Source organism: Penicillium chrysogenum (assembly GCF_028827035.1).
Source record: "Penicillium chrysogenum strain IBT 35668 chromosome Unknown utg000004l_segment0_segment0, whole genome shotgun sequence".
NCBI lineage: Eukaryota > Fungi > Ascomycota > Eurotiomycetes > Eurotiales > Aspergillaceae > Penicillium > Penicillium chrysogenum.
Genome location: NW_026622752.1, coordinates 4,866,653 through 4,892,389, shown reverse-complemented (window position 1 = coordinate 4,892,389; position 25,737 = coordinate 4,866,653). Strand labels below are relative to the sequence as shown.

General features: G+C 47.9%; 12 protein-coding genes across 12 annotated transcripts, besides 3 other annotated features; 8 read left to right on the top strand and 4 right to left on the bottom strand.

Moving 5' to 3' along the window:
* Positions 1 to 568: 568 nt before the first annotated feature.
* N7489_007817 (cytochrome P450) lies at positions 569 to 2,360 on the bottom strand (the record flags this gene model as incomplete). Its single annotated transcript, XM_056713567.1, has 2 exons — positions 569 to 1,899; positions 1,952 to 2,360. The coding sequence occupies 2 exons, from the start codon at positions 2,358 to 2,360 to the stop codon at positions 569 to 571; spliced, it is 1,740 nt and encodes a 579-aa protein (XP_056567282.1).
* Positions 2,361 to 2,935: 575 nt separating this feature from the next.
* On the top strand, positions 2,936 to 3,546 carry N7489_007816 (DUF3237 domain-containing protein; the record flags this gene model as incomplete). The annotated part of the gene is made up of 2 exons (XM_056713566.1): positions 2,936 to 3,071; positions 3,122 to 3,546. 2 exons carry the CDS (start codon positions 2,936 to 2,938, stop codon positions 3,544 to 3,546), a joined length of 561 nt encoding a protein of 186 aa, XP_056567281.1.
* Positions 3,547 to 4,417: 871 nt separating this feature from the next.
* N7489_007815 (uncharacterized protein) lies at positions 4,418 to 5,833 on the top strand (the record flags this gene model as incomplete). The annotated part of the gene is made up of 1 exon (XM_056713565.1): positions 4,418 to 5,833. The coding sequence occupies one exon, from the start codon at positions 4,418 to 4,420 to the stop codon at positions 5,831 to 5,833; it is 1,416 nt and encodes a 471-aa protein (XP_056567280.1).
* A 166-nt stretch (positions 5,834 to 5,999) lies between these two features.
* N7489_007814 (cytochrome P450) lies at positions 6,000 to 7,494 on the bottom strand (the record flags this gene model as incomplete). Its single annotated transcript, XM_056713564.1, has 4 exons — positions 6,000 to 6,174; positions 6,229 to 6,389; positions 6,443 to 7,383; positions 7,434 to 7,494. The coding sequence occupies 4 exons, from the start codon at positions 7,492 to 7,494 to the stop codon at positions 6,000 to 6,002; spliced, it is 1,338 nt and encodes a 445-aa protein (XP_056567279.1).
* Positions 7,495 to 8,575: 1,081 nt separating this feature from the next.
* On the top strand, positions 8,576 to 8,904 carry N7489_007813 (uncharacterized protein; the record flags this gene model as incomplete). Its single annotated transcript, XM_056713563.1, has 2 exons — positions 8,576 to 8,735; positions 8,771 to 8,904. The coding sequence occupies 2 exons, from the start codon at positions 8,576 to 8,578 to the stop codon at positions 8,902 to 8,904; spliced, it is 294 nt and encodes a 97-aa protein (XP_056567278.1).
* Position 8,905: 1 nt separating this feature from the next.
* Positions 8,906 to 10,012, top strand: N7489_007812 (uncharacterized protein; the record flags this gene model as incomplete). The annotated part of the gene is made up of 1 exon (XM_056713562.1): positions 8,906 to 10,012. One exon carries the CDS (start codon positions 8,906 to 8,908, stop codon positions 10,010 to 10,012), a length of 1,107 nt encoding a protein of 368 aa, XP_056567277.1.
* A 523-nt stretch (positions 10,013 to 10,535) lies between these two features.
* Positions 10,536 to 12,266, top strand: N7489_007811 (cytochrome P450; the record flags this gene model as incomplete). Its single annotated transcript, XM_056713561.1, has 5 exons — positions 10,536 to 10,616; positions 10,668 to 11,223; positions 11,274 to 11,454; positions 11,510 to 11,888; positions 11,940 to 12,266. 5 exons carry the CDS (start codon positions 10,536 to 10,538, stop codon positions 12,264 to 12,266), a joined length of 1,524 nt encoding a protein of 507 aa, XP_056567276.1.
* Positions 12,267 to 14,404: 2,138 nt separating this feature from the next.
* On the top strand, positions 14,405 to 17,910 carry N7489_007810 (uncharacterized protein; the record flags this gene model as incomplete). Its single annotated transcript, XM_056713560.1, has 4 exons — positions 14,405 to 14,959; positions 15,059 to 16,400; positions 16,423 to 17,030; positions 17,086 to 17,910. The coding sequence occupies 4 exons, from the start codon at positions 14,405 to 14,407 to the stop codon at positions 17,908 to 17,910; spliced, it is 3,330 nt and encodes a 1,109-aa protein (XP_056567275.1).
* Positions 17,911 to 18,076: 166 nt separating this feature from the next.
* On the top strand, positions 18,077 to 19,040 carry N7489_007809 (WD40 repeat domain-containing protein; the record flags this gene model as incomplete). Its single annotated transcript, XM_056713559.1, is given in 2 exon segments — positions 18,077 to 18,931; positions 18,951 to 19,040. 2 exon segments carry the CDS (start codon positions 18,077 to 18,079, stop codon positions 19,038 to 19,040), a joined length of 945 nt encoding a protein of 314 aa, XP_056567274.1.
* A 1,995-nt stretch (positions 19,041 to 21,035) lies between these two features.
* N7489_007808 (uncharacterized protein) lies at positions 21,036 to 21,660 on the top strand (the record flags this gene model as incomplete). The annotated part of the gene is made up of 2 exons (XM_056713558.1): positions 21,036 to 21,553; positions 21,639 to 21,660. The coding sequence occupies 2 exons, from the start codon at positions 21,036 to 21,038 to the stop codon at positions 21,658 to 21,660; spliced, it is 540 nt and encodes a 179-aa protein (XP_056567273.1).
* Positions 21,661 to 22,323: 663 nt separating this feature from the next.
* Positions 22,324 to 22,432: a sequence feature (Protein overlapping with rRNA (N7489_007807, KAJ5237716.1) was converted to a misc_feature.).
* An 11-nt stretch (positions 22,433 to 22,443) lies between these two features.
* Positions 22,444 to 22,545: a sequence feature (Protein overlapping with rRNA (N7489_007807, KAJ5237716.1) was converted to a misc_feature.).
* A 71-nt stretch (positions 22,546 to 22,616) lies between these two features.
* Positions 22,617 to 22,636: a sequence feature (Protein overlapping with rRNA (N7489_007807, KAJ5237716.1) was converted to a misc_feature.).
* On the bottom strand, positions 22,637 to 22,935 carry N7489_007806 (uncharacterized protein; the record flags this gene model as incomplete). Its single annotated transcript, XM_056713556.1, has 2 exons — positions 22,637 to 22,752; positions 22,821 to 22,935. Coding segments are annotated over 2 exons (231 nt in total), but the record flags the coding sequence as incomplete, so codon positions are not given.
* Positions 22,936 to 23,678: 743 nt separating this feature from the next.
* On the bottom strand, positions 23,679 to 25,198 carry N7489_007805 (uncharacterized protein; the record flags this gene model as incomplete). Its single annotated transcript, XM_056713555.1, has 2 exons — positions 23,679 to 24,695; positions 24,734 to 25,198. The coding sequence occupies 2 exons, from the start codon at positions 25,196 to 25,198 to the stop codon at positions 23,679 to 23,681; spliced, it is 1,482 nt and encodes a 493-aa protein (XP_056567270.1).
* Between the last annotated feature and the right edge of the window lie 539 nt (positions 25,199 to 25,737).

The window sequence follows — 25,737 nt, the reverse complement described above, 5'->3', positions numbered from 1 at the left end:
GGTGCGCATTCGTGGGCAAGTGGTTTGATAAATACTCTTCAGGTACAGTGGGATACAAAAATTCAAAGTTCCCTGTCACTTTTCGCCAAGGTATTGTTGTTCTCGCTACTTGAAGAAATAAACAAAGGCTCAAATTGAAGTTATTTCACTGCTTCTACTCAATTTCCCATCATCATAGCTAATCTATACAAGTTTCCCATATTAATAGCATGCTATGCTTCTTGCGCACCTTTAATTAATCGTTCTAAAACCCTTTCATATTAAATTCGATAATGGTCGCCGGGGATAACTACTATCGCACTACTATTATGAAAAAAAAAAAAAAAAAAAAAAAAAAAAGCCCCCTCCAAAAATATGTATGTAAAAGATAGAACTGTATTTGAAAGCAGCGAGAACAACATTACCGAATTAGATCTACTTCCCTTGCCAAAAAGTGACATAGGACTCAGACATTTTGCATCCCAGTCTGGGTACTTGGGAAGGTACTTGAGAAGTTGATTGGGTGAGGTACGACCGGAGGTATTTCGATAATCTTGCGAGAGAAATTACTATCTTTTATCTGCGATATCTAGCCAGTCTTGACGTCTGTCCGCTTCTTCAGCGCCAGCTTGACGTACTTGAGCGGAGCCAACGTGACTGTACCCGCTGCCAGATGATCAATCTCCTGCTTCACTACTTTCGCGTCCATGCCTTCGCCGAGCACAATGCGGTACTCCCTCAAGACTGTCGCCAGAACACTGATGTACTCGGACTGTGTGAATTTCCTTCCGAGGCAAGCTCGAGCGCCGCCAGAAAAGGTCATTAACGTTCCCCTGACCTGTCTCGACTTGTCCCCCGCAACGACCTTCTTGTTAGAGCGCGCATTTGGAGTGGCCCCTATGGTATCCATCCATCTATCAGGCTTGAGAGCCCAGGGATCAGGCCAGTACCTTTCGTGGTAGTGAACAGCGTTGACATTGAGGTACACGCGACACTCAGCCGGCAGGACATGCTGTTGTGGGGAATTGTTTTCCGGGTAGACGGTGATAGTGGTATCCTTTGGGACCATTTTCGTGATAATGCAAACACCAGGGTACAGGCGGAAAACTTCGTACATAAAGCCGTATGTGTACTGGAATTTCTCGAAGTCATCCGTGTAATTAAGCGACGTGCGTCCTTCAGCAGCTGCCTCTGCATAAACCCCATCTACCTCTTCAATAATCCTGTCCTGCAAATCCTGCCTGAGAGCTAAGGTGATGAAGCCGTAAGTCATGGCGTTTGCGGTGGTTTCATACCCCGCGAGCAGGTACAGAAAAAGATTGCCGAGCACCTCGTCTTCGCTGAAGGCTTGCTTTCGACCGGCAGCCTTTGCCTCAAAGGCTGAAGCGCGCAGAACGGATGTAAGAAGATTCCCCTTTGCGTCGGCAGATTGGTATTCGCTGTCTTTGCTCAGGTTCGCGGTCTCCGTCCGGATCATCTCACGCATATACTTCTCGAGCTCACCATGCGCGACAGCGATCTCCTTCATTGATGTCATCTTCATAATCCATTTAGGAATGAGAAGAATCTTGACCATGAACGTTGTGACTAGGTGCAGCGCGTGATGCAGGCTCATCTTGTACCCCGGAGGAATTTTGTTGCGAAGATCAGAAACTTCGGTTTTGAAGTCCAATCTTTTGCCGAAGCCCGTGTAGGCAATGACGGCCAGAGTCAATCGGTTGATATCAAGTGAAAGGTCGCGGGTTGTGTTTTCCTGGGACCAGGACTCCATGAGCGCGCGTGCTTGGTCGGAAGCCTCGTTCCAGACCAGATCGTTAGCTCCGCTGCCATCGTTGAAGGGGGGTGCAGTAATGCGAACGTGGAAGTTGTACGCTTTGCCCTCTGTAGTTGCAACATTCGGTCCATACGGCTCAAGGACCTCTGGCATGTAGAGTTAGTGAACGATGTTCCATGAGAATAGCATTAAACTTACTGTATTTATCTCTTGGTTTGAGGAACTCATTTCGCCTGTTCATGACATCCCAGCTCATGTCGGCGTCCGCGGTGTAGCAGATGAGACCCTCAGACGATACGACAAGGAAAACATCACCGAGCTCCTCGTGAACCCTGCGTTTCTCTTCCCAAGCCCAGTCGAGAATCGAAAAGCGAATCCATCGCGGCCAGCCCTCGCCTCTTGACAGTCTTGATGTGAACAAGGGGCGAATGAGCGGAGTCAAGAGCTTTCCAAGGAACTCAGTCTCAAGTACAGGCACAATAGTATACGGCAGGCCGGTGTTTTTGGCTTGACCCACGTAGTACGCCAATTTGACAAGCTTGTAAAGTATGAACAATAATAGGGTCGTGCCCACAAACGAGCCCAGGGGCAACTTTGAGGCGTCCATAGTGCGGAGAGTAGACAATGAAGCGAAGCTCTCTGAGGATGGATCAAGTCGAGCGTGAAAGCTGACAGCTGGTTGGTCTCTCTATAGACCTTCCTTTGTGCAATAATGATACAGTATGGTGGGAATTTGCGCCCCGGGGGGAGTTGGTTTCGAGCTTTTCGGCTGCCGGCCCAGGATACCCATTGGAAATGCCCGAACAAGAGCTCTGGATCGGCACCGCAGGAGCCAAAAGGACCATATTGGGACGCAGATCGATTCAGCCCTGGTACGAAGTATTTACTGGTAGGACGGACATTGAACACATCAGGTTGCGTCGCGTTCAAACAGATTACTTCCGAGCTTACATAGCCTAGCCGCACACGTAGTTCGGGCCATACCCTGATTAGGGAAGGGAAGGTTATTGACTAGCGCTGACATCTGACCTAGAACTTTATTCGGAACTTGCCATAGTAGTTCCCTCCCCGCGCATCGATTGCAACTTGGAGATGCAGTCAGCATAGGTGAGAGCTTGGGGTAGGGTACTAGAGCGAAGATCGCCCAGTTCCATCGTTGCTTGCCTGAGCACCGCCCCAAGGATGGAACCTCAAACGAAAGACCCCGACCCCCTACCGCGTCTGGTGCACATAGGCGACATACAATTCAACCTGGGCGAAGTGACCACGGGCGGAGTGACGCCGCGAGGAAATTTCATTTTCTGCCCCATAACTGGCGGTGAGTCGAAATAGAAACACACATTGGACCTGGGGCTGACCCAAAGGCAGGACACTTTACCACCGTCTTTCCATTACCGGACGGATTCGGCATTCACTCAGAGGCAATCGAAGGTCTGAGGGCAGAGGTGCTTCCAGGTGGCGGCGATTATCCGCTGATACATAACAATGAACTTGCGGAACTGAATGTCAGCGTCGTCGCCAAGGGTCTCAACAACGATCATATATTCCGTATCACCTCTTTCGGTATATGCGAATGGAACAAACTCATATTCGATATGATGGGCCAGACAGCCGCCGCGCGCTCGACAGAGATGGGGGAAATCAACGCATGGCAGGTTTTTCGCATCAACACTGATAGCCCGGAGTATGCCTGGCTGAATTGGGCATGCATCATTGGGCAGGAGAGACTGATTTACGAAGACGGTCGCATGGCTAAGACTCACATGAAATTGTTCCAGTTTCTGGTCAAATAGCGATATAGAGGTACTCAAATTATGATCTCCACGACTTGTATCTAGGCTACTATAATCATGTTCATGTAACTGGTGCTATGTAGATTTCAATGATCGGATGCTAAGCATTGCTCATTAGCATATAGTCCGCCGTTCATATGACCTTGCTCAGACAGACTCTCTCCAATATTGATAAGACACTCGACATGTTCTACTGGAACCTCGGTCAGCAGATCCACATTCACGCACTATGGCCCACTCACCTACTCACACGTCTCTTCGCAAGGATCTCTGATTGTTGCACAATATTCAATCAAGAGGCTGTATGCGGAGCTGTACCGAAGCGGTATCATGGCTGCGCGTTTCCAGGCAATAATGTCTGTATATATACGACAAGAGCTGTGCAGAGACAACCATAAAACAGCGGGAGCCAATTATCCTGTCGAGTGAGCCGGCCGGGAACTTCGAGCCTGAAGACGGCACCGTGCTTGGGTGCCATGGTTCTGGAAAGACGATTGCGCTGTGAGGCTGCCTATTAATTTTGTTACCGAGGAGAGAAGGGCAGGCTCTAGGGGCAGTACAAATGTAGGGTGAGTCTCAATTTCTCTTAATATGAGCGACTTTTCACGAAGCCCAAAGTAGAAATCCGCCAGGTTCCCGTACTCGGACGGAACCGAGCTGTTTCGGGATATGCAGAACACGTGAATCACGACCGCCATCTTGGAGTCCATTTATCTTGGAAGTCTAGGAAGTACCTGCTTGCATCCGCTCATGCCTATGTCGGCTTTACCTCATTCCTCGAAAAATCCTGCTTGTTTCTATACTACCGCAAGACCTGACCTGCCTGGCAACATAAGTACTTTGATTTGCATCTCGTGGATTGCTGAACAAGATGTACGAGCTACAACAACATCGAAGGTTCAGTGCGTTGGATGAAGTGCTTCCAGCATTTTATTACTGCTACTTACTTTGCTTTCCTGTTAGCAGCGATAACAGGGCGGGCACGTCCGAACTCTTGCAAACCTCCCTGTCCTCGCTGGCAGAAGAGCGCCCATACCTGACTGGTACAGTCCGAAGGGATATGGAAAGCAGTGTGCGCAAAGGCCATCTCATCCTCCACATACCGAATCCCTTCGAAGACCTTCGTATCGTATTCAACGATCTCACAGGCCCGAAGTCCCAATGGAAGGAGACATATCAGGATCTGAAAGACACCGGCATGCCGCCACACAAGCTGGATGCAAACTTGTTAGCACCCCTGACAGCCGGTATTGGAGAGACACGGAAAGTCATGTCGGTGCAAGCCAACTTTATCCACGGCGGACTATTGATTGCCTTTTGCTTCCACCACAATTTCGTGGACGCATATGGGGCTGGACGCATTATTGCAAGGTTTTCAGAGCACTGCAATGGGACTGTTGACCTCAAAAATAGCGCTGATCCAGAGGGGGACGGTACCGGTTCGAGGGGGATAGCAGACCTCCTCGACGTTGAACTTTTGAAAAAGCAGTACAAATTCGAGGACCTGGAAAGTGACCCAAACCTTTGGCGACTCAACTGCCTCGAGTTCAGGGGGGTTAACGATTTTCGCTGGCCCGATTTTATCCCTGCCCTTCTTCCAGTGAGGAAGCCACCAGTCATCTCGAGTATGTTCTCGTTCAGTTCAGACGCTCTGGCAGAAATCAAAGCTATGGCACAACCGAGTCAAAGCGGAGGGTGGGTGTCGACAAACGACGCGTTGGTGGCGTTTCTGTGGCGACATACCATGAGAGCTCGCTTTCCATCATCGATAACCGAAAGCGAGCCTCCAAACCGCAAGTCAAACGTGGTGGTGGCCCTTGATGGCAGGAAGGACCTTTCCATATCACCAACCTACATCGGTAACTGCCTTTTCCATTGCTTTACGGACCTGCCGATCAATATGGTAGGAAGTGAGAGCACCCATCTTGGTGATATTGCGATCAGAGTCAGACAGACGATCACCGCGGCCCGAAACGAAACGTTGCTGAAAGCTGTCGTCGGGCTGGCTGCCACTCATCCAGATTGCCAGGCAATCAAGTACGCCAACGACAATCTGGGGCCTGACCTGTACGTTACATCTTGGATTGATCTGCCGTTCTATAAGCTTGAATGGGGCCCACTTGGTAAGGCCGAGTTCTTCCGCATTCCAGACCGACAATTTGAAAGTCTCTGTTGCATTTTGCCGCCAAAGGATGGGGTTGTCCAGTTGATTACATCAATGGAGGAAGATCATAGCAAACGGCTTCGAAGTGATGCAGAGTTTACTAGATTTGCAACCCATAGATAGCCCCATAGATAGCCAATCCACAGCATTGTGTCAGATTCAATGCTTCCCTTTGTAAGTCGGTTATTGGCTGGTCAGTCGATTGAAGCATCTATTCACACTAATGTTGGACCAAAATGAACAACCAATTTGCTTCGAGTATGAAACGTTCCCAAATTTATTGACCTCGCTATGCCTTGAGTGTGCTACCGTCCACAGAGTGAAATCTGACAGTCAGGGCAGGCTTATCCCACATGACATGGACCTTGCTTTGTCCTTCCCAATCCAGAGACTGATCCATCAGCTCCATATCATAATTCCAGCAAAGTTTCGAAAGGATCAAATTTAGCTCCATAAGTGCAAAACTGTATAGACTGTCAGCCGCTTTTTGTAAACAGCTACGGAGCTGTGCCACTTACTTTCGCCCTAGGCATCCTCGAGGACCCAAGCTGAAAGGCTGAGATGATTCTTTGATATCGGTCGACTTCTCCTTCAGCCATCTGCTTGGATCGAATTTCATCGGGTCTCTGAAGATTTGGGGATTGTGCGTCACAGTCCATGCGCTGGTATAGATCTCAGTCTGGCTTGCAGGTTAGAATGCTCATGATTGAGAAGAAACTAGTAAACACGTACACCTTCTGGTATCCATTCGCCATCGATTTCGAAACCTGGTGATAGTCTCGGGAAACCCTGTGAGCCAGGGGGATAGATTCTGAGCCCTTCATTGATAACCGCCTGTAGATATGGCAACTGCTGTGCAGAGGTCGCATTGATTGACTCATAGGTAGGGAAGCGGTTTCTGATTTCTGTACGCATAGCTTTGTATACCTCCGGAGTCTTGAGCAGGTAGTACACTGTAGCTGCCAAGAAAGTTGCGACAGTTTCGCCTCCAGCAATGATGAGAGTGGATGCATGAGCTGTCATCTCCTCGCGATCAACTTCGCCGGACTCAACCTTCGAAATCAGATTGGACATGAAGTCTTTCCGAGGATTCTTGTTGGTCATGCGCTCGGCAACTTTGTCCCTGGTGAATTGAGAGTGCTTATTTCGCACAGCAGTCAGAACAGGTGCCAAGAATTTTGCCAATGTGAGTGCAAATGGCAGGCGCCGCAAGTTGTCCGCAACGGTGACAAAGTAAAGATGTTTAAGAATCATTTCCTGCCAGTAGTGAGGCTCACCTCGGACGATGCACTCGAAAGATTGCCCAAAGGCCATCTCTCCGAGTATGTCAAACGCTACCATTTCTGTCCATTTAGTCATGTCCAGGCCTCTCGTCTCGGAACCACCGTCGTTGCCAAGTCGCGTGATGAAAGCATCAACGGTCTGAGAGACAAGCGGTTCCTGCTCCAAAAGGGCTTTCGTCGAAAATGCAGCAGACAGAAATGACTTCATCTGCCGGTGCTTCTCTGGATCTCTCTCACTTCCAATGCAGAGCGAGTTGAACCCCGACCCATACATATCGTAGAATTCGCTTTTCGTTGGCACCATGCCCCCTGGCCGGTGGCCGTATATTGACTTCCATGAGGACACAGAGGCAAATGAGAGCTCGTTTGGAGCGACTCTAAGAACGGGGCCTTTTCAAAAAGGTCAGCAGCTGCTTGCGTCCGGGCAGGGATGAACTTACCGTATTTCTGGTGCCCAGCCTCTATGGATCGGTGGATTCTGCCTTTCAAGGTCATTCGCATTCGCCATAGCTAATTGAATCAGCGAGAGGAATAGATTGAGTAAATTGATATCTTACCAAGGTCGACCTAGCCAATAGTGGTCCCGGAAACCTGGCCAGGGGATGAAACCAGAGGTTAAAGACTATGAGGCTAATAAAATAGCAGAGGGTCTAGCCACTTGTTAGCAAAATAAAGGGCCTGGTATGGTATGAAGGATCGAAGTGTATGGCCATTGGCCAATGCCAAGGAGCTTACTGCTGCAGAGATGACGAACGGGAGCACGTAAATGCTGTTGAGGGGTTGATCATAGACCGATAAGAGACCCGAGATCGGAGATATGGTCATGTTGAGCGATAAGCATTCACTTCCAGGTAGCTCGAGTTACTCTTCCAAGGAAATCGTGTGGCCACTTATAAACATAAACGACTTCACCTGTTCGGACTCATGCTGTTTTGGGTCGCATTTGCCTTTAAAGGTCTGTATCCGACATGGCGAAAAGCTGACACAACGACGCCCTGCTAACTAGATGGAGGCAATGCAGGTGTGCTCCGTGTTATTATCTCGTATTTTCGCCCGTCGCGCAACTGGCTCGCGTATGCAGGAGTGACGGGCTGTGCGGACCGGTGCGAACGAGGCGTCCCACGAGTGGTGTAAACCCTACTTGGCAGGGTCGGGTAGAGCATCCGCTGACTAGATAAGGATAATAGAGCGAAGAGGTAGCGTATCTGGCTTGACTGTAGAGCGTGTTACTACAAAGCTGATTATTAGGAGGAGGAGGAGATGATGAAGAAGAAGATGATGATAATATGAAGGAGAAGAGAAGTCCTTTCTTCTTCTTCTCTTCCTCCTAAGAAGGTGGGGTCCCTTAATACCGCCCTAAGTCTCTTATTTACTAAATGTGTCTTGTGCATCTCCCGCCCGAATAGCTTCATAACCCCTGCCCCATGGGACAAGCCACAATAACAAGTGCATGTCAGCGTAACAGTCTGCCCAGGTGCATACTATAATTCCTGGGTACGTGAGATAATAAAGTTCAAGGCAAGCGCTCGGGTCTCTACTTATTCACAAACCTCTGAGAACTGAGATCACTTGCTAGGCCAGAATGTTTGGAACTCTCAGGATCGGGTCCGAGAAGGACTCTGTGGAATTTATCGAGCATGCCAAAGGAGAGGCTGCAAGCCGATTAGGAGGATACGTCTTCTCACATTCCGCTTGTGAAAGCTGCCGATTGAAAAAGGTGAAGCCTTCTCGTGCTGGCATCGGTTGGCTTGCTAATATAACTCCTCTGGTCAACTAGCTACGTTGCAGTGGACACAAGTCTGGCTGCGATCGCTGCAGAAGCCAGGCGATGAAATGCTCCTACCAAATAGGAGCCCCGAGCAACAGCTCGCGACCGAAGTCAAGATCACATTTCCAAGCCAACTTCTCTAACATGAGTGGGACAGCTGGCACCAGCAAGGCTCCGAGCCCTCTGGGCAATGATGGCGTCGATCGGGAGATCGGCGGGTGGGAAATGGCTGAGACCGATCCGGCTGGCAGTGTAGTGACCACTACCTCTCAATTCTTGAATCGCGTGAACCAGGGCGAACACTCGAATCTTAACGACTTGCGTCAGGGACAAAGATTCGGCGGTGAGCTTGACTATTCCGAAAACGAACTTAATGATATTTTCAGCAACATCGCCTATCTCCAGCCAGACGATATGGAGACGAACGTTTTCGTGGGTGCCGCAAATCGAGCTGTCCTCGATGCCGAGGCCTTTGACTCGATGACCGAACCAGCAAATTCTATGTCGGACGACATAGGCGACTTCGCGGTATCTCAACCTCCATCTACCGATGCCCAGTCGGCGTTCATGGCTTTTGATCATGCACGCACCTCGTCGTCCTCGTCGTCACACCAAAGCTCCGATACCTCGGCTAGTGACGCTTTTATCGCAACAGATTTCGACCGAGCCAGACCGAGGACAGATCCATCAACTTGCCAATGTCGAGGATCCATCCTCCGCGTTCTTGCTGAGATTGAGTCGAACATTTTATCCGCCAGTCCCAGCAACATGTACGCTATTTTGTCATATCTCCGTCAAACAACGGCAGCAAGCAATGACATCTTGACATGTCGCATCTGCAATAGCAGAATAAAGTTCTTCGGACTTCTTGGGATCATTGGCGAGAAGATCACCAGCCTCTCGGGGGCAATAATCACCGCATTCGTCTGCCGCGTGAAGGAGCAAAATGAGTCTGTGGATTTCGGCAAGTCCGATTCTCCTGACAAGCGTCTTGATCGCAACAGGGCAATACAATTGTGCGAGTTTCAAGTCCAGTCCCTGCAGGAATTCAAAGTCGTATCAGCTGCCGTTATTAAGTTGCAGTTGAAGTATTCGGTGGCCTTTGTCTCTCGCACTCGTGAGCTTGCGATATCAATGAATCATCTTGCACAAGCTCAGAGCCTTAAAAAGCTTGAAAGCAGGCTGGACGAGCTCTTCATCAAGATGCAACGAATGGTCTCGGAAGTAGACTCAGACCTTTGTGATATATGAGACACCTGGGGTTGTTGCAGGAGCCTGGGAGGATTGCAGGCTACAGTGGGTGTCTACAGAGCTTACGGAGCCTTCAGGGCCTATATATACCGAGTACCTGTCCATTGTAGAGCTTAGATAGTCAGTCAATATTTGCAGTTAATTCAGTCAGTCATTGCGAGCATAAAGAGATCACTGGTCATGCCATCTGCAACACAGATAATGAGTGAAACTGACGGACAACTAGGCTTACAAAAATAACACGTATCCAGAAATTATGAAAAGAGTCCGTTAGTTCTGTATCTGCGAGGCACCTTTCCGTATCCGGTATCTCCCCGACTTATTTACCACCGACACGCTCGAGAAGGGCATGTTCCGACATAAGACTGCTCGAGGCCATCAATTTTATTTGTCATCCTGCTGGGGCCTAGTCACGTCAAAGAATAACCTGGAGCGCAACGCCTGGTAAAAGCAGTCGACCACAACCCAAAGATTTCCCCAATTCCAGAGCACCTACCTAGCACTTCTTCGCATACCCGCAGTCATGGATGCACTCGAGGCTCCAGAGCTGCTTTTACTACCCCACCTGTCGGCCTTGACACCCAAGACTAGTTTGCTGATTGGAGTGAGTACCCAGCATTCGTGACTCGCAAGGCATTTCTGAAATAAAATACAGCTTGCTCTCGCTATCACCGCATACTGCTACTATAGACACACACAACATCCACTGTACAAGTTCCCAGGACCCCGATCGGCCGCATGGAGCAACGTGCTCTACTGTTACTACTACATCCAAGGTCGACAGCCCTTCAAGTTGCTGGAGCTACACAACCAATATGGAAGCGTTGTTCGGACGGCTCCAAACGATCTCTCCTTTAACACGGCAGGTGCATTTCGAGATATTTACAACTTCCGGCCGGGCCATGAGACTTTTATCAAGAGCGACTGGTATGATGGGGGCGTCTTTGCAGACAAAGCTCATTCGATCGTGAGCGAGCGTGAACCTGGCAAGCATGGGCACATGCGGAAGTATCTCAGCCACGCCTTTTCGGATAAATCGTTGAAAGCGCAAGAGCCACTCATCGATGAAGTTGTAAACGAGTTTGTTTCTCAGCTTGACGTGTTTGGTTCGAAAAAGGGTGGCATCGACATTGTTGTCTGGTTTAATTTAGCCACTTTTGATATCATTGGCTCCTTGGCATTTGGAGAGTCTTTTGGGGGGGTCAAATCAGGTCAGTGCTCCAGACCTCATACATCGCATCTATACTCATCATTCACATAGGTGAGGTTCATCCTTGGATTTCGCGAATCATCACGGCGATCGGGCAGAGTGCTTTGGCAGATGCCTTCAAGCGGTTTCCAGCATTCGCAACTACATTCAAGTGGTTATTCCCGAAAGCAATTGAGAGGATGCTGGAAGACACGGCAGGCCATGAGAACTATACCATCTCACTGATCGATAAGTATGCCTCCGAAGCTTCACAGGGCTATCTGCGGAACTCTAACACCTTGATTTAGGAGGTTGGGAAATCCATCTACTCGTCCAGACTTCTTGACGCGCATGCTGGAAAACAGACCAGAAGATTTGACAGATGTCCAGATCGCGGCCCATGCGTCTGACTTTGTCATTGCTGGCAGCGAAACGACAGCGACAACATTGAGCTGCATCGTATACTATCTAACCAAGAACCCATCAGTATATCAGAAAGCCACGCAGGAAATCCGAGACAGGTTCGAAAGATTCGAGGACATCAACTCAACAGCAGCTTTGCAACTCAAATATCTTCATGCGTTAGCTCTCGAGGCGATGCGAATCTATCCACCTTTGCCGCTGGCCTTACCGCGAGTCGTCCCCAAAGGCGGAGATACCGTCGACGGTCACTTCGTTGCAGAAGGGGTAACTACAGATCCATATCCATTTGGTTTGAACCTTCCTAATTCAAAACAGACAATCGTTTCCGTCAATCCTGTAGCAGCTTGTCTATCTACAAAGAACTTTGATGCGCCACTGGAGTTCAGACCAGAGCGGTGGCTCGAAAGTGATTTGGTCGATGACCACGAGGCCTCTCAACCTTTCTCGATGGGACCTCGAGCATGCCTCGGAAGGAATTTGGCATGGATCGAGTTGAGTCTGTTACTCTCGAAAATCCTTTGGGTCTACGATATCGAGCTTCTAAACACAGAAGTCGATTGGTTAAGGGATTCCAGAATGGCGATGCTGTGGAAGAAGCCAAAGCTAATGATCAAGACTACTCGTAGGCGAGTTGCTTCATAATAATAACAAGATTGTCGGACGCCCTAGGATGTCCTCTAATATTTTAACGATGCTATACTTAGACATGGATATATTAATTTAAAAGATAGACATGCTACAATTGGCTTACAATTCTTAGCTGACTAGCGGGAAGGGTATATTAGGCCTTGACAAGGCGTACCAACAACACCCGGTAGGTGTGTTGGGCGCTTGGCACGGCTATATAGCATTCTAACAGCTCATATATATTAGATTCATCTAGTTAACAGTTACATTCCCGACTACATATCTGACTTTAGGGTTTCTATGAGATAGTCTACTCACATTTAAATTCAAGAAAAAAAAAAAGAATCAATCAATTCATTAGGGGCTCAAGTACATAATTTGGTTAATCATACACAGCCCGTTAAACGATCATTGATCTTTCGCTTTTGAACATTTGCATAACTGAAAATAAGAACATCATTCAGCAAGGGAAAACGGAAGATCTCAAAGCTCAACTAGGCCGCAGAAAGGATGAAAAAAATACCAAAGTCAAGACCATAGATGATTAGGGCTGGCTGAGGCCAGTAGAAGAAGAAATCCACCGAAACTCAAACTCTGGAAATTGGATGCCGTTAACTAGCGGCGAGATAGCTTGGACGGGAAAGAACCAGTAGCCTTTGTTTTCGGCCGGAGAATCGTTGCAGGATCAGGCATCGAGAACAGTCGGCCTGGAGCTTACAGGGAAGCTGGGCCACTGGATTGACCTATGGAGCTCGAAGCACCATTAGCAACGAATAAGGGCCGATTCTCAGTATTAGTATGCTAGGCAGAAACAGTGCGAATGTGGAGTACTAGAACGTCGCGCAATGTGGTTAGTTCATAGGGACTGTGGGCAGGGCCGATCACGCGTGGTTTGTATGGCGTAGGGCCGAGTGCACGAACGCCAGTTAAGTGAACATCCTATTGCTTAGGAATGTTCGGATGGTTTGCGCTCAACCCCCGGGTCATGGTCTTAGATTGCACCGCAATAGGTTTAATAACGTTAGTATTAGAAGTGACAGGGTCTATAGGTCCTATAAAGATCGAAACGTTAAGAGTCCGTGGCTTTTTAGTTACCTCCTTTAGACGTGACGTTAGAGTAGGAGAAACCTAAACAGACGCATCGGGGGTAGTGGCTATCTTGGGAATATTAAGCAGAGGAATTGTCGGGGCACAGAGCACACGTTGAGGCTGGAGGGGTGCAACGAGTTTGTCCGAGACCTAAAGGGATTCGAACTACGAGATGATATCGGAACTCTCACTCCTGGTTGGGGAGAGGCCGGGCATAAAAAATCGATAATCAAAATAAGTATAATGATAAAGATAAAGTGACTATATTTCTTAATAAAAGACACTATGTACTACGATAGAGATATTTCTCGGTGAAAGAGAATACAAAACTCCGGGCTTTTGTTGCACAAAGGCGGGTTCACACAGCGGTGAATTTCTATAATCCGGGTACACACAGCGGTGTCTTCGGGATCTCGCACAGTGGCAATTTGGTGATTCGGCTTCGCACAGAGGCGTCTTCCGATCGCTTCTCGCTCAGCCGCGATAAAGGAGTGTGAGATATAGCTTCTGCTATTCTCCAAGAAGTCCAAGAGTCTCCGCTGCCAGGAGAAGCTCAACTGGATTAAGATCTTTGTTAGATCTTTGAAAGAAAAGGGGGGAAAGAGGGCCTCATAACCTGTTGAGGCTACGAAGGGAGAGAGATAGAAGAAGAAGAAGAAGTGAGGTGATGATGAAACTATGGAAAGAAGCTGGTATATAAGTGTTGTGGTAGAGACCCCACATGTGGGTCTAGGTTTCCACCCTTAGCTAGTTAGTTGTGGGAAGCTCGCTTCCTCTCTTCCCAATACAACTCTCTCCCACCTGCTTTCCTGGGCCTACACACTGTAGTCTCTCCAAGAAGCCAGCGATGTGACAAACAGGCCGAGCTAGGCAAATACTCAAAGAGCTCAGTCTGTATACAGAGACAAACGCATACCCTGCATACAGTGCATGTCAACAACATTGTATTGGCTATGTTTATCGGCTCCGCCGAACACGAGAGCCGAACCCCACAGATAAGTGGCTTCCCTTTCCCGCGCCCAACATACCACATTTAGTATCTCTTTCATCGAAACCGCATTACAATGGGAAAACCAAACAGGCCTTGGAGAGACCTTTGGATAATTCGGTCTTCCAAACACGTCCCGACCGGTCCAGAGAATGGAGCCAATACTTCTGCCTCCAATTCAGATCACTCCGCTACCACCCACCCCAAGAGTCAGAGCTCTTCACTCTCCCCTTCTTCAACAGTGGTAGTGAATTCTAGAAACCAAGAAGCAACACAGAAGCTAAGAAGGAAAGCCGTCGACATCCCACCAGATGAACTCTGGCATCAAGCCTACGATGATCTCAAAACCGAGGAGCCAGGGCTATTAAAGGGCTACGAAAGGCTACTCCCCACTGTGCTGCCTTTAGATCAAACGAGCAAGGTCATTGACCAGAGCCGACAGAATAAACTGTCTCAAATGAATCTTCTTTTAGAGGCCGGCTTAAACAAGACAGCGAAGATCAGCAAGGTAGAGGGAAAGTTTGGCGAGGCCATCGATGTTGTTCGGTCTGTTAGTAGGCCAGTTAGTGCTGGCCTAAGCGCTGTTCCGGCTGCTGCTGCTGCATGGGCTGGCATCTGTGTTGCTCTAGAGGTGAGTTTGTCTCGAGTTACCCTGATCCACCCACTTCTCCTTTCTTTCCAGTGCTTTCCGATACCTTTTATCATTTTTTCCGCCTCTGACAACCCATAGTTTCTCTCAAACGCAAAAGATGAGGCAGAGAAAAACCGCGAGGGGATCACCAAGGTCGTTCTCAAGATGAAATGGTATTCTAGTCTCTCAAAAATCTTCGACCAAAAGAGCTCCATGGCAAACGACGACTTGACCGAGCTACGTGAGCAACTGGCCGAGCGCATTCTCGATTTATACAAAGCAATTCTCCAATACATCATCGAAACTATCTGCTCCCACTATCGCAACCAATTTGTGAGGTACCTGGGAGATTTGGTCAAATTGGATGACTGGGATGGGAAATTGAGTGGTGTCGAAGAAGCTGAGGCGGACGTAAAAGCGGCTGCTGAAGTTATTGGGATCCAACAAACCAGCTCATACCTCGAACTTCTTGTCAATATGCGTCGGTCTGAAATAGACGATGCAATAATGAGCGAATGTTGCGTCTCGGACATGGAGGCAGACATCCAACTCCTTCAGGGACTCAAAGACGACTTGCTTCCTGAATCGTATCAATGGGTTCTTCGGACCCAGGAATACATCGATTTCACCAACTGGTACGGCGACAATTCCAATAGAATCCTGTGGATGAGGGGAGATGCCGGAAAGGGGAAAACAATGCTACTCATGGGTATTGTTGAAGATCTCAAGGCCCGATTGGAGACCCGCTTTGATGAATGTTGCCTGTCATACTTTTTCTGTCGCGGTACAGAAGACAACGTAAATACAGCAACGTCGGTTCTGAGGGGATTGATATGGATGCTCTTGGGTCAAGATCAGTCACTCATTCGGTACCTTGATAGATTCAAACACAAGGGATCAAACGCATTCAATGGGCGCTCGGCGTTCTACAGTTTAAAGGCTGCTTTTCTTGCAATGATTAAAGACAGCTCCATGAAAAGAGTTTATCTTGTGGTCGATGCCCTCGATGAATGCAAAAGGGAGGGACCTGGCTTACGGCAACTCCTGGAGCTTATCATCGAAACGGCCGAGAACAACAAGGTGAAATGGCTCCTGTCTAGTCGGAACGAAAATGACATCGAAAGTTATCTTGGTCAGAACGGCGGGATATTTCAGCTCTCTCTCGAACTGAACTCAACCGCTATCTCTGAGGCCGTCAATGCCTATATTGACCGAAAGGTCTCTGACCTTGGTAAGAATTGTCGAAAACAGTACAAATCAACGAAGGGCTTGAAGCTGCGTGAGACCAAGCTTACTCAAACACTGGAAAAACTTAATCGTGAGCTCAGAAAAAAAGCAGACGGCACTTTCTTGTGGGTAGCTTTGGTCATGCGGGAACTGAAAAGCTGCCGCCCGGACATGCTGCTTGCGCGAGTTGAGCAAATGCCCAAGGACCTTTATGGTCTGTACACCAAAAATGCTAGTCAATATGAACAACTCCGAATATGCAACCGAGTGCAAGACAGTTCTTTTGATCATGACAAGCGCATATCGTCCTCTCCATCTATCTGAACTGGTCGTGTTGGCCCAATTACCAGAATTGGTCCCTGAAGACCAAATTGTGAGAACATGTGGACTTTTCGCTCTAGGCGATCATGATGACCTTGTTCGCTTTGTCCATCAGTCTGCGAAGGACTACCTCGTTCAAGCTCAAGGTCCAGAGCTCCTGTCCAGCATTTTCCCAAATGGCCACATCGAGGGACATCACATGATAGTGACTCAATCGCTTACTGGGTGCATGAGGGGTTTGCAAAGAGATATCTATGAGCAGAAACACCCAGGTTTCTCCATTGAGAATCTCGAAATACCCGAAGATGAAAATCCACTTGAGCCTCTCCGGTACTCTTGTGTTTATTGGGCCGACCACCTTTCAGATTCTGAAACCAAGTTTCAGTCAGACAGTCTTCGCGATGATGGTCCAATCAATGAATTTTGGAAGGGACATCTTCTCTATTGGATTGAAGCTCTCAGTCTCATAAGAAACTACTCAGTTGCGGTGTCTACTTCAGTCAAACTCATCAAATTGCTTTTGGTGAGCCTTGACATCGGTGTTGAACTACATATCGGAATATAACTAACAAAGCTAGCATCTCTTGCCTCAACCAAAGTTCCTTCCCTTGGTTCGAGACTCTCATCGGTTCATTTTATCGGCCAGAGGTGTCGTCGAACGTTACCCTTTGCAAATATATGCGTCTGCACTCGTCTTCGCCCCAACGGGTAGTCTGACTCGAAATGCTTTCAAGCACGAGGAGCTAGACTGGCTTGCAAAAAAACCTCTGGTTGATCCAGACTGGAGTCAATGCATACAAACCTTATACGGCCACTTCGCTCATGTTACTTCGGTTGCATGCTCTCCTAGTGGTACACTCATAGCGTCTGGATCATGGGATCATACCATTAGGATCTGGGAAGAAGAAAGTGGTCATGTTCTCAATATCCTGGAGGGCCATAAGGACGTAGTCTCTTCAGTTGGCTTTTCGCCTGATGGCAGACGCATTGCATCCGCATCACGGAATGGCACCATCATAATTTGGGACGTTAAAACTGGAGAATGCTTGAGAACCTTTTCTATCAGCAAAGATCCCAAGAGCCGTGTGGTGTTTTCTCCTACCGGTCAGATTGCTGCGAAGTCAGAACCCGGGACTCTCAAGATTTGGGACCCTCACACTGGTGAATGTCTGAACTCTATCACATCATTTGATGGAAGATCGCCCGTCGCCTTCATATCTAGCCAACATCTCGCAGTGTATAGTTCTGAAAGGCAGATCGAAAGCTGGGATGTAGTTAAGGGCACATGCCTCCAGATTCTTGGTCATGCAGATTCCGCCGACAAAATTTCTGTTTCCACTGATAGACAAATGGTTTCAGGGTCGCATGGTAACAACCTCGAGGTCTGGGGGGCAGGAAGGTGACTGTCGTCTTACCCTAGGTGACCCCCATAATCAAACTGACCGCCAATTCAAACGCCGTCGTGGCTATTCCACGGTCGCCTTTCTCCCTAATGGAAACATTATATCTGGCTCTGAGGATGGATCTGTGAATATCTGGGATCTCCACAGTGGGCATTTACTCAACAAGATGACAGGTCATACTAAGAGTGTCAAATCGGTGGCTTGCACCATTGGAGGTAATGTGGTATCTGGAGGAGGGGACCACACCGTCAGACTTTGGAATCCTATACCCACTCAACGCAACCCCCTTGAAAGGCTATCTTTTGTGTCTTGGGCCTTTGCATTTTCGGCGGGGAGGATTGCATCTGGATATGAGGACGGGACTGTGAGGATCTGGGATTCCAAGAATGGAGACTGCCTCAGAGTCCTGAACCATGGCAAGCAGTCACTGCCATCTAACTCACTCTCGTTTTCTCTTGATGGAACCCTCGCGTCGGGCTCAAATGACGGGACAATCAGCATCTGGGATTCGGAGGGTGACGAGTGTCTCCATATACTGGAAGCTCATGATAAAGTGAAATCAGTTGTTTTCTCTCCTGATGGAACAATCATCGTGTCAGGCCTGTCGAATGGAGAGATTCAGATTTGGCAATCAACGGATGGTTTCTGCCTTACTAGCTTCATGGCTCATGATCGTGAAATCCGCAAAGTTACCATGTCCTCTTGCGGCATGATTGCATCGGCGGGCTATTATGACGGCATTATCAAACTTTGGCAGACAAATGGCGTCCTACTGAAATCCGTTCGTTCCCACCATCGCTTGCCTCTTGACGGACTCACCTTCTCCTGCGACGGCACACGGTTACTGTCGCATGACAAACGCGACTTCATTGTTTGGGATACTAGCAGCCGCGAATGCCTCCAACGGGTCGAAAGCACAGAGTACAGCTTGGAAAAAGCATCAGAACTCCTTGGCCCTGGCCCAAGACATCACTATGCCATTGACCTCGATGGATTGTGGATTACCTATGAAGGGCAGAGGGTTCTTTGGTTGCCTGCAGAATATCGTCCAAAGTACCGTTCATGGGAAGTTGATCAGGCTGACGCAGGAAACCAACTCATCTTGTCGTGCAAGTCGGGTCAAACATTGATCTTTGTATTTTCGGATTCACATGTCCCTATCTAACCTCTTTCTCTTTCCCTCATCTAATTTCAGCCTGAAAAAAAAAATATTTTCCAAAAATCAGCTCTATCTCAAGGTCGCTTAGTATCATGAAGCAACTCTTCATCTAACCGCGTAACAAGAAAATTACCATTAACGGGGGGAATCAGAACACCCTCATAACTTAATTTAGCCTCAAGCTCCTTTCCATGGCTGCTAAGAGACTGAGTACAAGCAGAAATAAAGTCGTCATCGAGCGAGCTAAGGGCCTGCGAGGTGTGGCTTTTTTCTTTCTTTCTTCCTTTCTTTTTTTTAGCAGGAACATTAAATTGGATTAGCGTGTTTCGGATTATGATACGGGTACGAGAAATATTCTATGACAGTAAAGTGGTGAAACTGTATCGGTTGGACGTAGAGGCTCTTGAGTTGTGAAATCTACCAATTATTGTCTTATCATAGTTAGGCTTCTTTTCACGCATTTCATGAAATGCCAACATATATTATATAGTGGGAATACCTTCAATTCTATGATTTATATAGCTTCGATTTACAATACACTGTAGTTATGCCTGGGGGGTTCGAGAGTATCTAGTCGCCAATATATGTAGTGAGTTCCTTCGTAACTATCCATTATCCGCCACGTCCTCCCTCAATAACCCATTGGTATGTTCCTGTGCCACAATAGCAATTTCTAGTTCATCAACTGGTATCTGCTCAATACCACTTAGTGACCGACGGCGATTTTTAACTTGCCAGATGCGATGTGCTCGGCGAACCCGCGATGTGCAGGTGTGATATCTGCAAATCGATTTCTTAGTATATGGTAAGACGCCCGAGCCTATAATCTTTTACGACAGGTAGGGCGTTTTTATAGCCAGCAACAGGCTCGCTGGGACACGAGGCTCATCATAGCGGGCCATGGGGGAGTAACCATTTGAGCCGATTGTTCGTAGTTGAGGACTAATTGTGCCGATTAAACCCCTGCGAGGTTGAATCAAAAGCCCTAGCACCGATTGCTTCTTCTGTGACTGAAATAATCGTGGCGGGGTGAGTTTGTGTCCACGCCAAAAGCTCACTGCAGGAAGCCACAAGTTGATATACTGCCCAACCTTTACATTTACCATCCTCGGTAAAAGCAGTCGAGTTTTAAATGGCGTGTCAATTATTGCTTCCTTTTCAATCCGGACCCATGTGCGTCGCTTGATAAGACTGCCCGCGGGCATCTATTGCCCGAGGAAATCAGGTTTCGGCGGAGTAACACAATGGAGTGTATGCTCGATGTCACAGCAAAAGCACCCACCACTATAACGAGATATAGCCATGACAGCAGCTCTTTTTTGGGACATGTTTCGAAATTCCATATACGACGAGAATCGCAAAGTCCTTAGACGTCCTCTATAGAAACTAGGGATACGGATTGGCTATAGAGCCTCCCTCCTCTTTTACTTTACATTAGGGGCGTGTGTAAAACCCAAGTTAATTCTTATTAATATGACATTTTGAGGGCTTAACGGTAGCCATAATCCCGGGATCCTAATATAGACCTACGGTATGCAGAATCCGAAATTTGCCTCCTGCGAAAGGAAGACTAGCGTATTAGCTAGATGCAGTTTGACAATACTTATGCTGTCAGCATATAAGTGACTATCGCACTATACTGGCGTTTCGACGTTTCGATTCAGACTATATCTAGTTAAATCTTGATTATTATTGATTCTTATTGATTCCTTTCTGGTCTGACATAGTGGGGGAATACGATGAAGAATTACATAAATATGGGCTTCTTTCCATGTATTAAGAGATTAGACAGCTCCAGTTTTAGTTTTTACAGTATACGCATTTTTCACAGTACTTCTCATAGTATTATCTTTGTAAGATCTTTATTCCTATACATGCTGAATAGCCTTTCGTTTTCTATTACAACAATATCCACGCCGGTTGTCTTTCAGCTTCTGCCTCATATTGTTCTATCCCAACCCAAATAATGGAGGCCTTCGATGTTTCAAAGGCTCCACTGGAGTTCCAAGAATGGGGGGATATATCCATGTCTATGGATATGTACTCAAACGTTGCCTGGATCATTGTCTACGTGGGTATGATCCAACTATCAATTCGGGATCACACTTACGCCATGCCACTGTTATCCCAATGCCTCAACCTATCATGGGAAATTACGTTCGCGTTCATCTGCCCCACAGATGACTGGGGGGTAACGCTTTTCTTCCGACTTGCCGTCGTCGTCAACGGCACAGTAACTTACACTGCCATCCGATATGGTGCTAGAGAGTGGGACCACGCCCCCATTGTAAAGCGCATTTTGCCATTGATCTATGCAGTCGGGCTCGGGGCCCCAATAGCCTGTTATGTGGGGATCGTGAAGCAAATTGGAGAAGCCAAGGCCTGCTTCATGATAGCCATCGTATTGCAAGCTATTTTGAGTGTTGGGTCTCTATCTGTATTACTGACACGGGGTAGCACGCGCGGGTACTCCTTTACCCTATGGTTCGTACTCCCTTTTGTTACCTTGTTATATATGAAGAATGAAAGAGGCTTGTGGCTGAAATTAGCAGGTTTTTCCGTTTCACAGGATCCCTCGCATTGGTCCCTAGCTTTTATCTCCGAGTGCAGCACTGGAATGAGGCATTTGGATTCCTGGCAACTCCGTTTATGCTATGGTGTTGTTCCATATTCCTTGGATTTGATCTACTCTACGGGATATGCTTCTGGTACATAAAGCAATATGAGCAGAGAGGTGGAATGGCTCAGGTGCTGAAGAACCAGTGATTCGGTCACTTTCGTGAGAGAGGGTCATGTCGAGGAAAGGGTGCAAATTCCCGAAACTGTCGTGATCTCTTTGATTTCACTGTGGGATTCGACATTCTCAGAATCGGAGACTTCAACCTCTTGACCTAAATTATGTACACAACGACACCGCAACGTGTCATTGCACACTCTTCTTTTCATTAGGTTAAGGCTATCTTCCACATCGGTCCATTAACAGGAACCAGCCGTCGGACCTTTCCTTGTGTGTTAGTGATCGTGGAGGGAACACGAGGTCGTGGATGGGAGCTGTGGAGCTGATTTCCTAGTATTTTTAACCTGAGACATCCCTGTGTCTGTTTTATCTGAACCCCGGGGTTGTGGAATATATAAGTTGAACCATTTCCTCTCCAAGAGGGCTTGGAGTCATTTTGTATGAATTTTTCGACCTCACAAAATTTGCATTCTGGTAATGAGTCCAAGGGGTCCAGCGTATTACTCGATAAAGTTCCCTAGGCTCGTGGCGCAGCATGCTTCTTTTTGCGATTCCCATCTCGCCGCACCCACGCTTCATCCTGTCGCCCTATGGCTTGCATTGTATCATTCTCTCTAACAATTCGTCTGTTACATACGACCATAGGGTGTGGAAAATAGGGCTTCCCGTCCGCTCAGCCGTACTCAAGCCACACGCCGGTGAGTTAGTAGTTGGGTGGGTGACCACCAGCGAATCCTCACTGTTGTATGTTTTTGTTTCTCTTTATTTTTCGATTCATCAGCCAAGTGCCTTTGCCGCTTTACTACCTACATGTAGTTATAACCAGCCATTTAGCCCGAACCCGCGGTTTTCGAAGGCGATTGGCAGACTTTTTCAATCACTTCCGGGGTAGGTGAAGTATATAAATTATTTAGGCATTCGACCCAGGTAATCAATGCTTTTTTCCCTGAATTGGATTTAGGGATTTGGTTGATTTAGTCCGATTGATCGGGAATCAGACTGGCGATCGCGAACCCGCGTAGTTGATACATAAGTATGGAACATCGAATTCACGCCCCCAATTTAGCGATATCGGGCATGATTGTTGTATAATAGGCTTGAGTGCTTCCTGGATTCGCTCCTCGGTATTTCTGATTTTGATCTGATATTGTGGCGTAGTACAAAAATGTATGTGAAGTTGATAAAATAAGGAACGTTTTGCACATTGCGGGTAATTTGCATCTACTGTACTATACACGGAGTGTGTGTTGAGCGGCACAATTACCCTATATAACAGGTAATCTCTCGGGTTCGTCAAAGTTTCAGCTTTAAAAGAAAGGGCTGAGTTAAAACAGGGTTATCCATTTCTAGGTTTACTAAACCGAGAGAGCGTAGAGCTAACTCATCAGAGATTAAGTGTATATCAGGTTCGTTAACAAAGCCACATATACCCTTATAGAACTTCTCGGGCGTAGCAGCGACCTAACATGGTTGCCAGAGGTGACAGGACGTAGATTAATTGCACGACAAACCGGGAGGATTACTTGGTGAACATAACAAAATGGCCTTGACTGTTCCCCTTCTTCAGTGGCTCGCTCCTCATAGGCCAAATGGGTCCCTGGGTTGGAAGCGGAAATTGAGACAAAGCTGATACAGACTGACCCAGTCTTCAGCTAAATAGGATCTTCGATTTATTCAACTACAATAAGTACAGAAATGAAAGATGACAAGAATATCCCAAACAGAATGCTGTTGCCCCAATAGAACCATATTGTTGATCGGGAGCAGGCTTGACAACATGATAGGGACTATCGCACAACTGAATAGATCAAAACCCTAAACTCACTGCAGCTAAGCGGTTATGGGGACCGGACTAGAGATAACTAGTCTCAATCAAGTGCTTGCAACCAGCACCGCAGGCTCACCATTAGAGATAGAGATGCAAATTTTTCCGCCTTCATCGGCGGTGATTGTCCCCTCTCCAAAGGTATTCTTCCATGTCCCACCAGGCTTCTTAGAGTCGAAGCAGTGATTAGCCTCAGACCCAGATCCACCATTGGACGTAAGGACGATGAGGTTTCCACCCGCCCTGCTCCACGCATATGCCGACTCCGCGACGTACAGATGGACATGGTCGTTGTCAGCGAGGCCACCAGAAGCGTTTCTCGCCGCTGAGAGCAGGGATATGGCCTTGTACAAGTCCGCGTCGGTGCTGAATTTGCTGCGCCATAGGTCCTCGCGGTTTGCGGGGTCGTTGCCGCCCGCGTAGCCCTGTTCCGTGCCGTAGTAGACAATGGGGATGCCCCGGGCGAGAATCACGTAGGCGAGTGCGTTTTTCAAAAGCGACTTGTCATTCTTTACGCTCAGCCATCGCGCATTGTCGTGATTGTCTATGAATGTGCCCAGGGCGCTGGGATCAGGGAAAGCGGTGTCGATTTTATCATGCATGTCAACTATGTCCTGGGAAGAGCCCTTTTGCTGGTAAAAGTTGTTCACGGGATAGTAGACTGCATAGTTGAGCAGGCCGTCCATGTCCTGTGCATATCCGGCAAGGTAAGCTGGGTCACCGTCCCAGACTTCGCCGATGGTGTAAACCCCGGCAGCGGAGGAGAAGGCCGACCAGAAGTCCTTTTCAACGTGCTTAACAGTGTCAATGCGCAAGCCGTCGAACCCGTATTCCGTGACGAGCCATTTGACCCATTTCTGGAAGAGGGCACGGATCTCGGGACTCTGTGTGTTCACATCAGGTAGGTCTGCTGTGATACGGCAGTTTTCAACACTATCCTGGCTTGAGTAGTCGATTGTGCAGGTGGAATGGTAGGAGCTCTCCTGGTTCAATGGCTCCGGCTTGTTATCGCTGATGGGGCCTCCCATGTGGTTGGCAACTACGTCTGCCATGACATAGATCCCCTATTTTCCAAGCCGGTCAGTACCTTCCATTAGGAAACGCTATCGATTGTACTTGCCTTCTTATGAGCAGCATCAACTAGGCTTTTGAGATCATCAGCGGTGCCATAGTTCTCGTTGATGCTATAGAGATCCCGCGCCCAGTATCCATGATATCCACCTGGCGCATCTGCAGAAATGGTAAGGAGATCAGATAAGTTGCGTCGTCGAGGACAGAACAGCATGAGGAACCATTCGAACTCACTAGCGATAACAGGGGTGATCCAGATTGCATCAAAGCCCATCCCCTTAATATAGTCAAGCTTAGACTCCAAGCCTTGGAAAGTTCCACCGCAGTAGTTTCCAAGGTTACCGCAGGCATCTCCACCTGTATCATCGCTTCCACGGGCAATGCGATCAGTCAGGGCAAAGTAAATATTGCGGGACTTCCATGCTTTCACATCCGCTGCTGATACAGTGCATATCAGAGGGAGTAGAAGAGCTGTCAGGGTGTGGGACAGTTTCATAATTTAGACAAAAGTGATATCTCAAATTGTTGAACACTGTACTAGGCTTGTGGTAAATGATTGGAGTGCGATACTGATCGGAGAAGCTCGCCTCCTTTTATATCCGAATCTCTAAGATGTTCTCTCTACGCAGCCAGGCTCCGAGACCTCGACATTGCTTCCCATAACCCTTGGCACGGGCTGCCAGTCCTTCGCAGATGTGGTTTCCCTCTAGTATATTGCATTTATCCTGAAGATCTCTCCTCATACGGTTAGCGCCCCCGATAATAAGCCGACGGTCCCCCTAGAGAGAAGCCAGGCAGTGTTCAGACACGTTGCCCCTGAGACTCCGGAGCGGGGGATCTGCGCACAGTCTGGAGTTAAAATGGTTAGTCAAACGTCAATCATACTCCAAATACAGCAATAAGTGATGATAATGGTCCATTGTCGGCCCGAAACGCTGTGACGCAACTTGCATGTGTTTCATTTGGGCAAATTGTCGAATACTATGGTTGCATGCCGTTGGATTACAGGGTATTTTTAATCTGGAAAATCCTCGG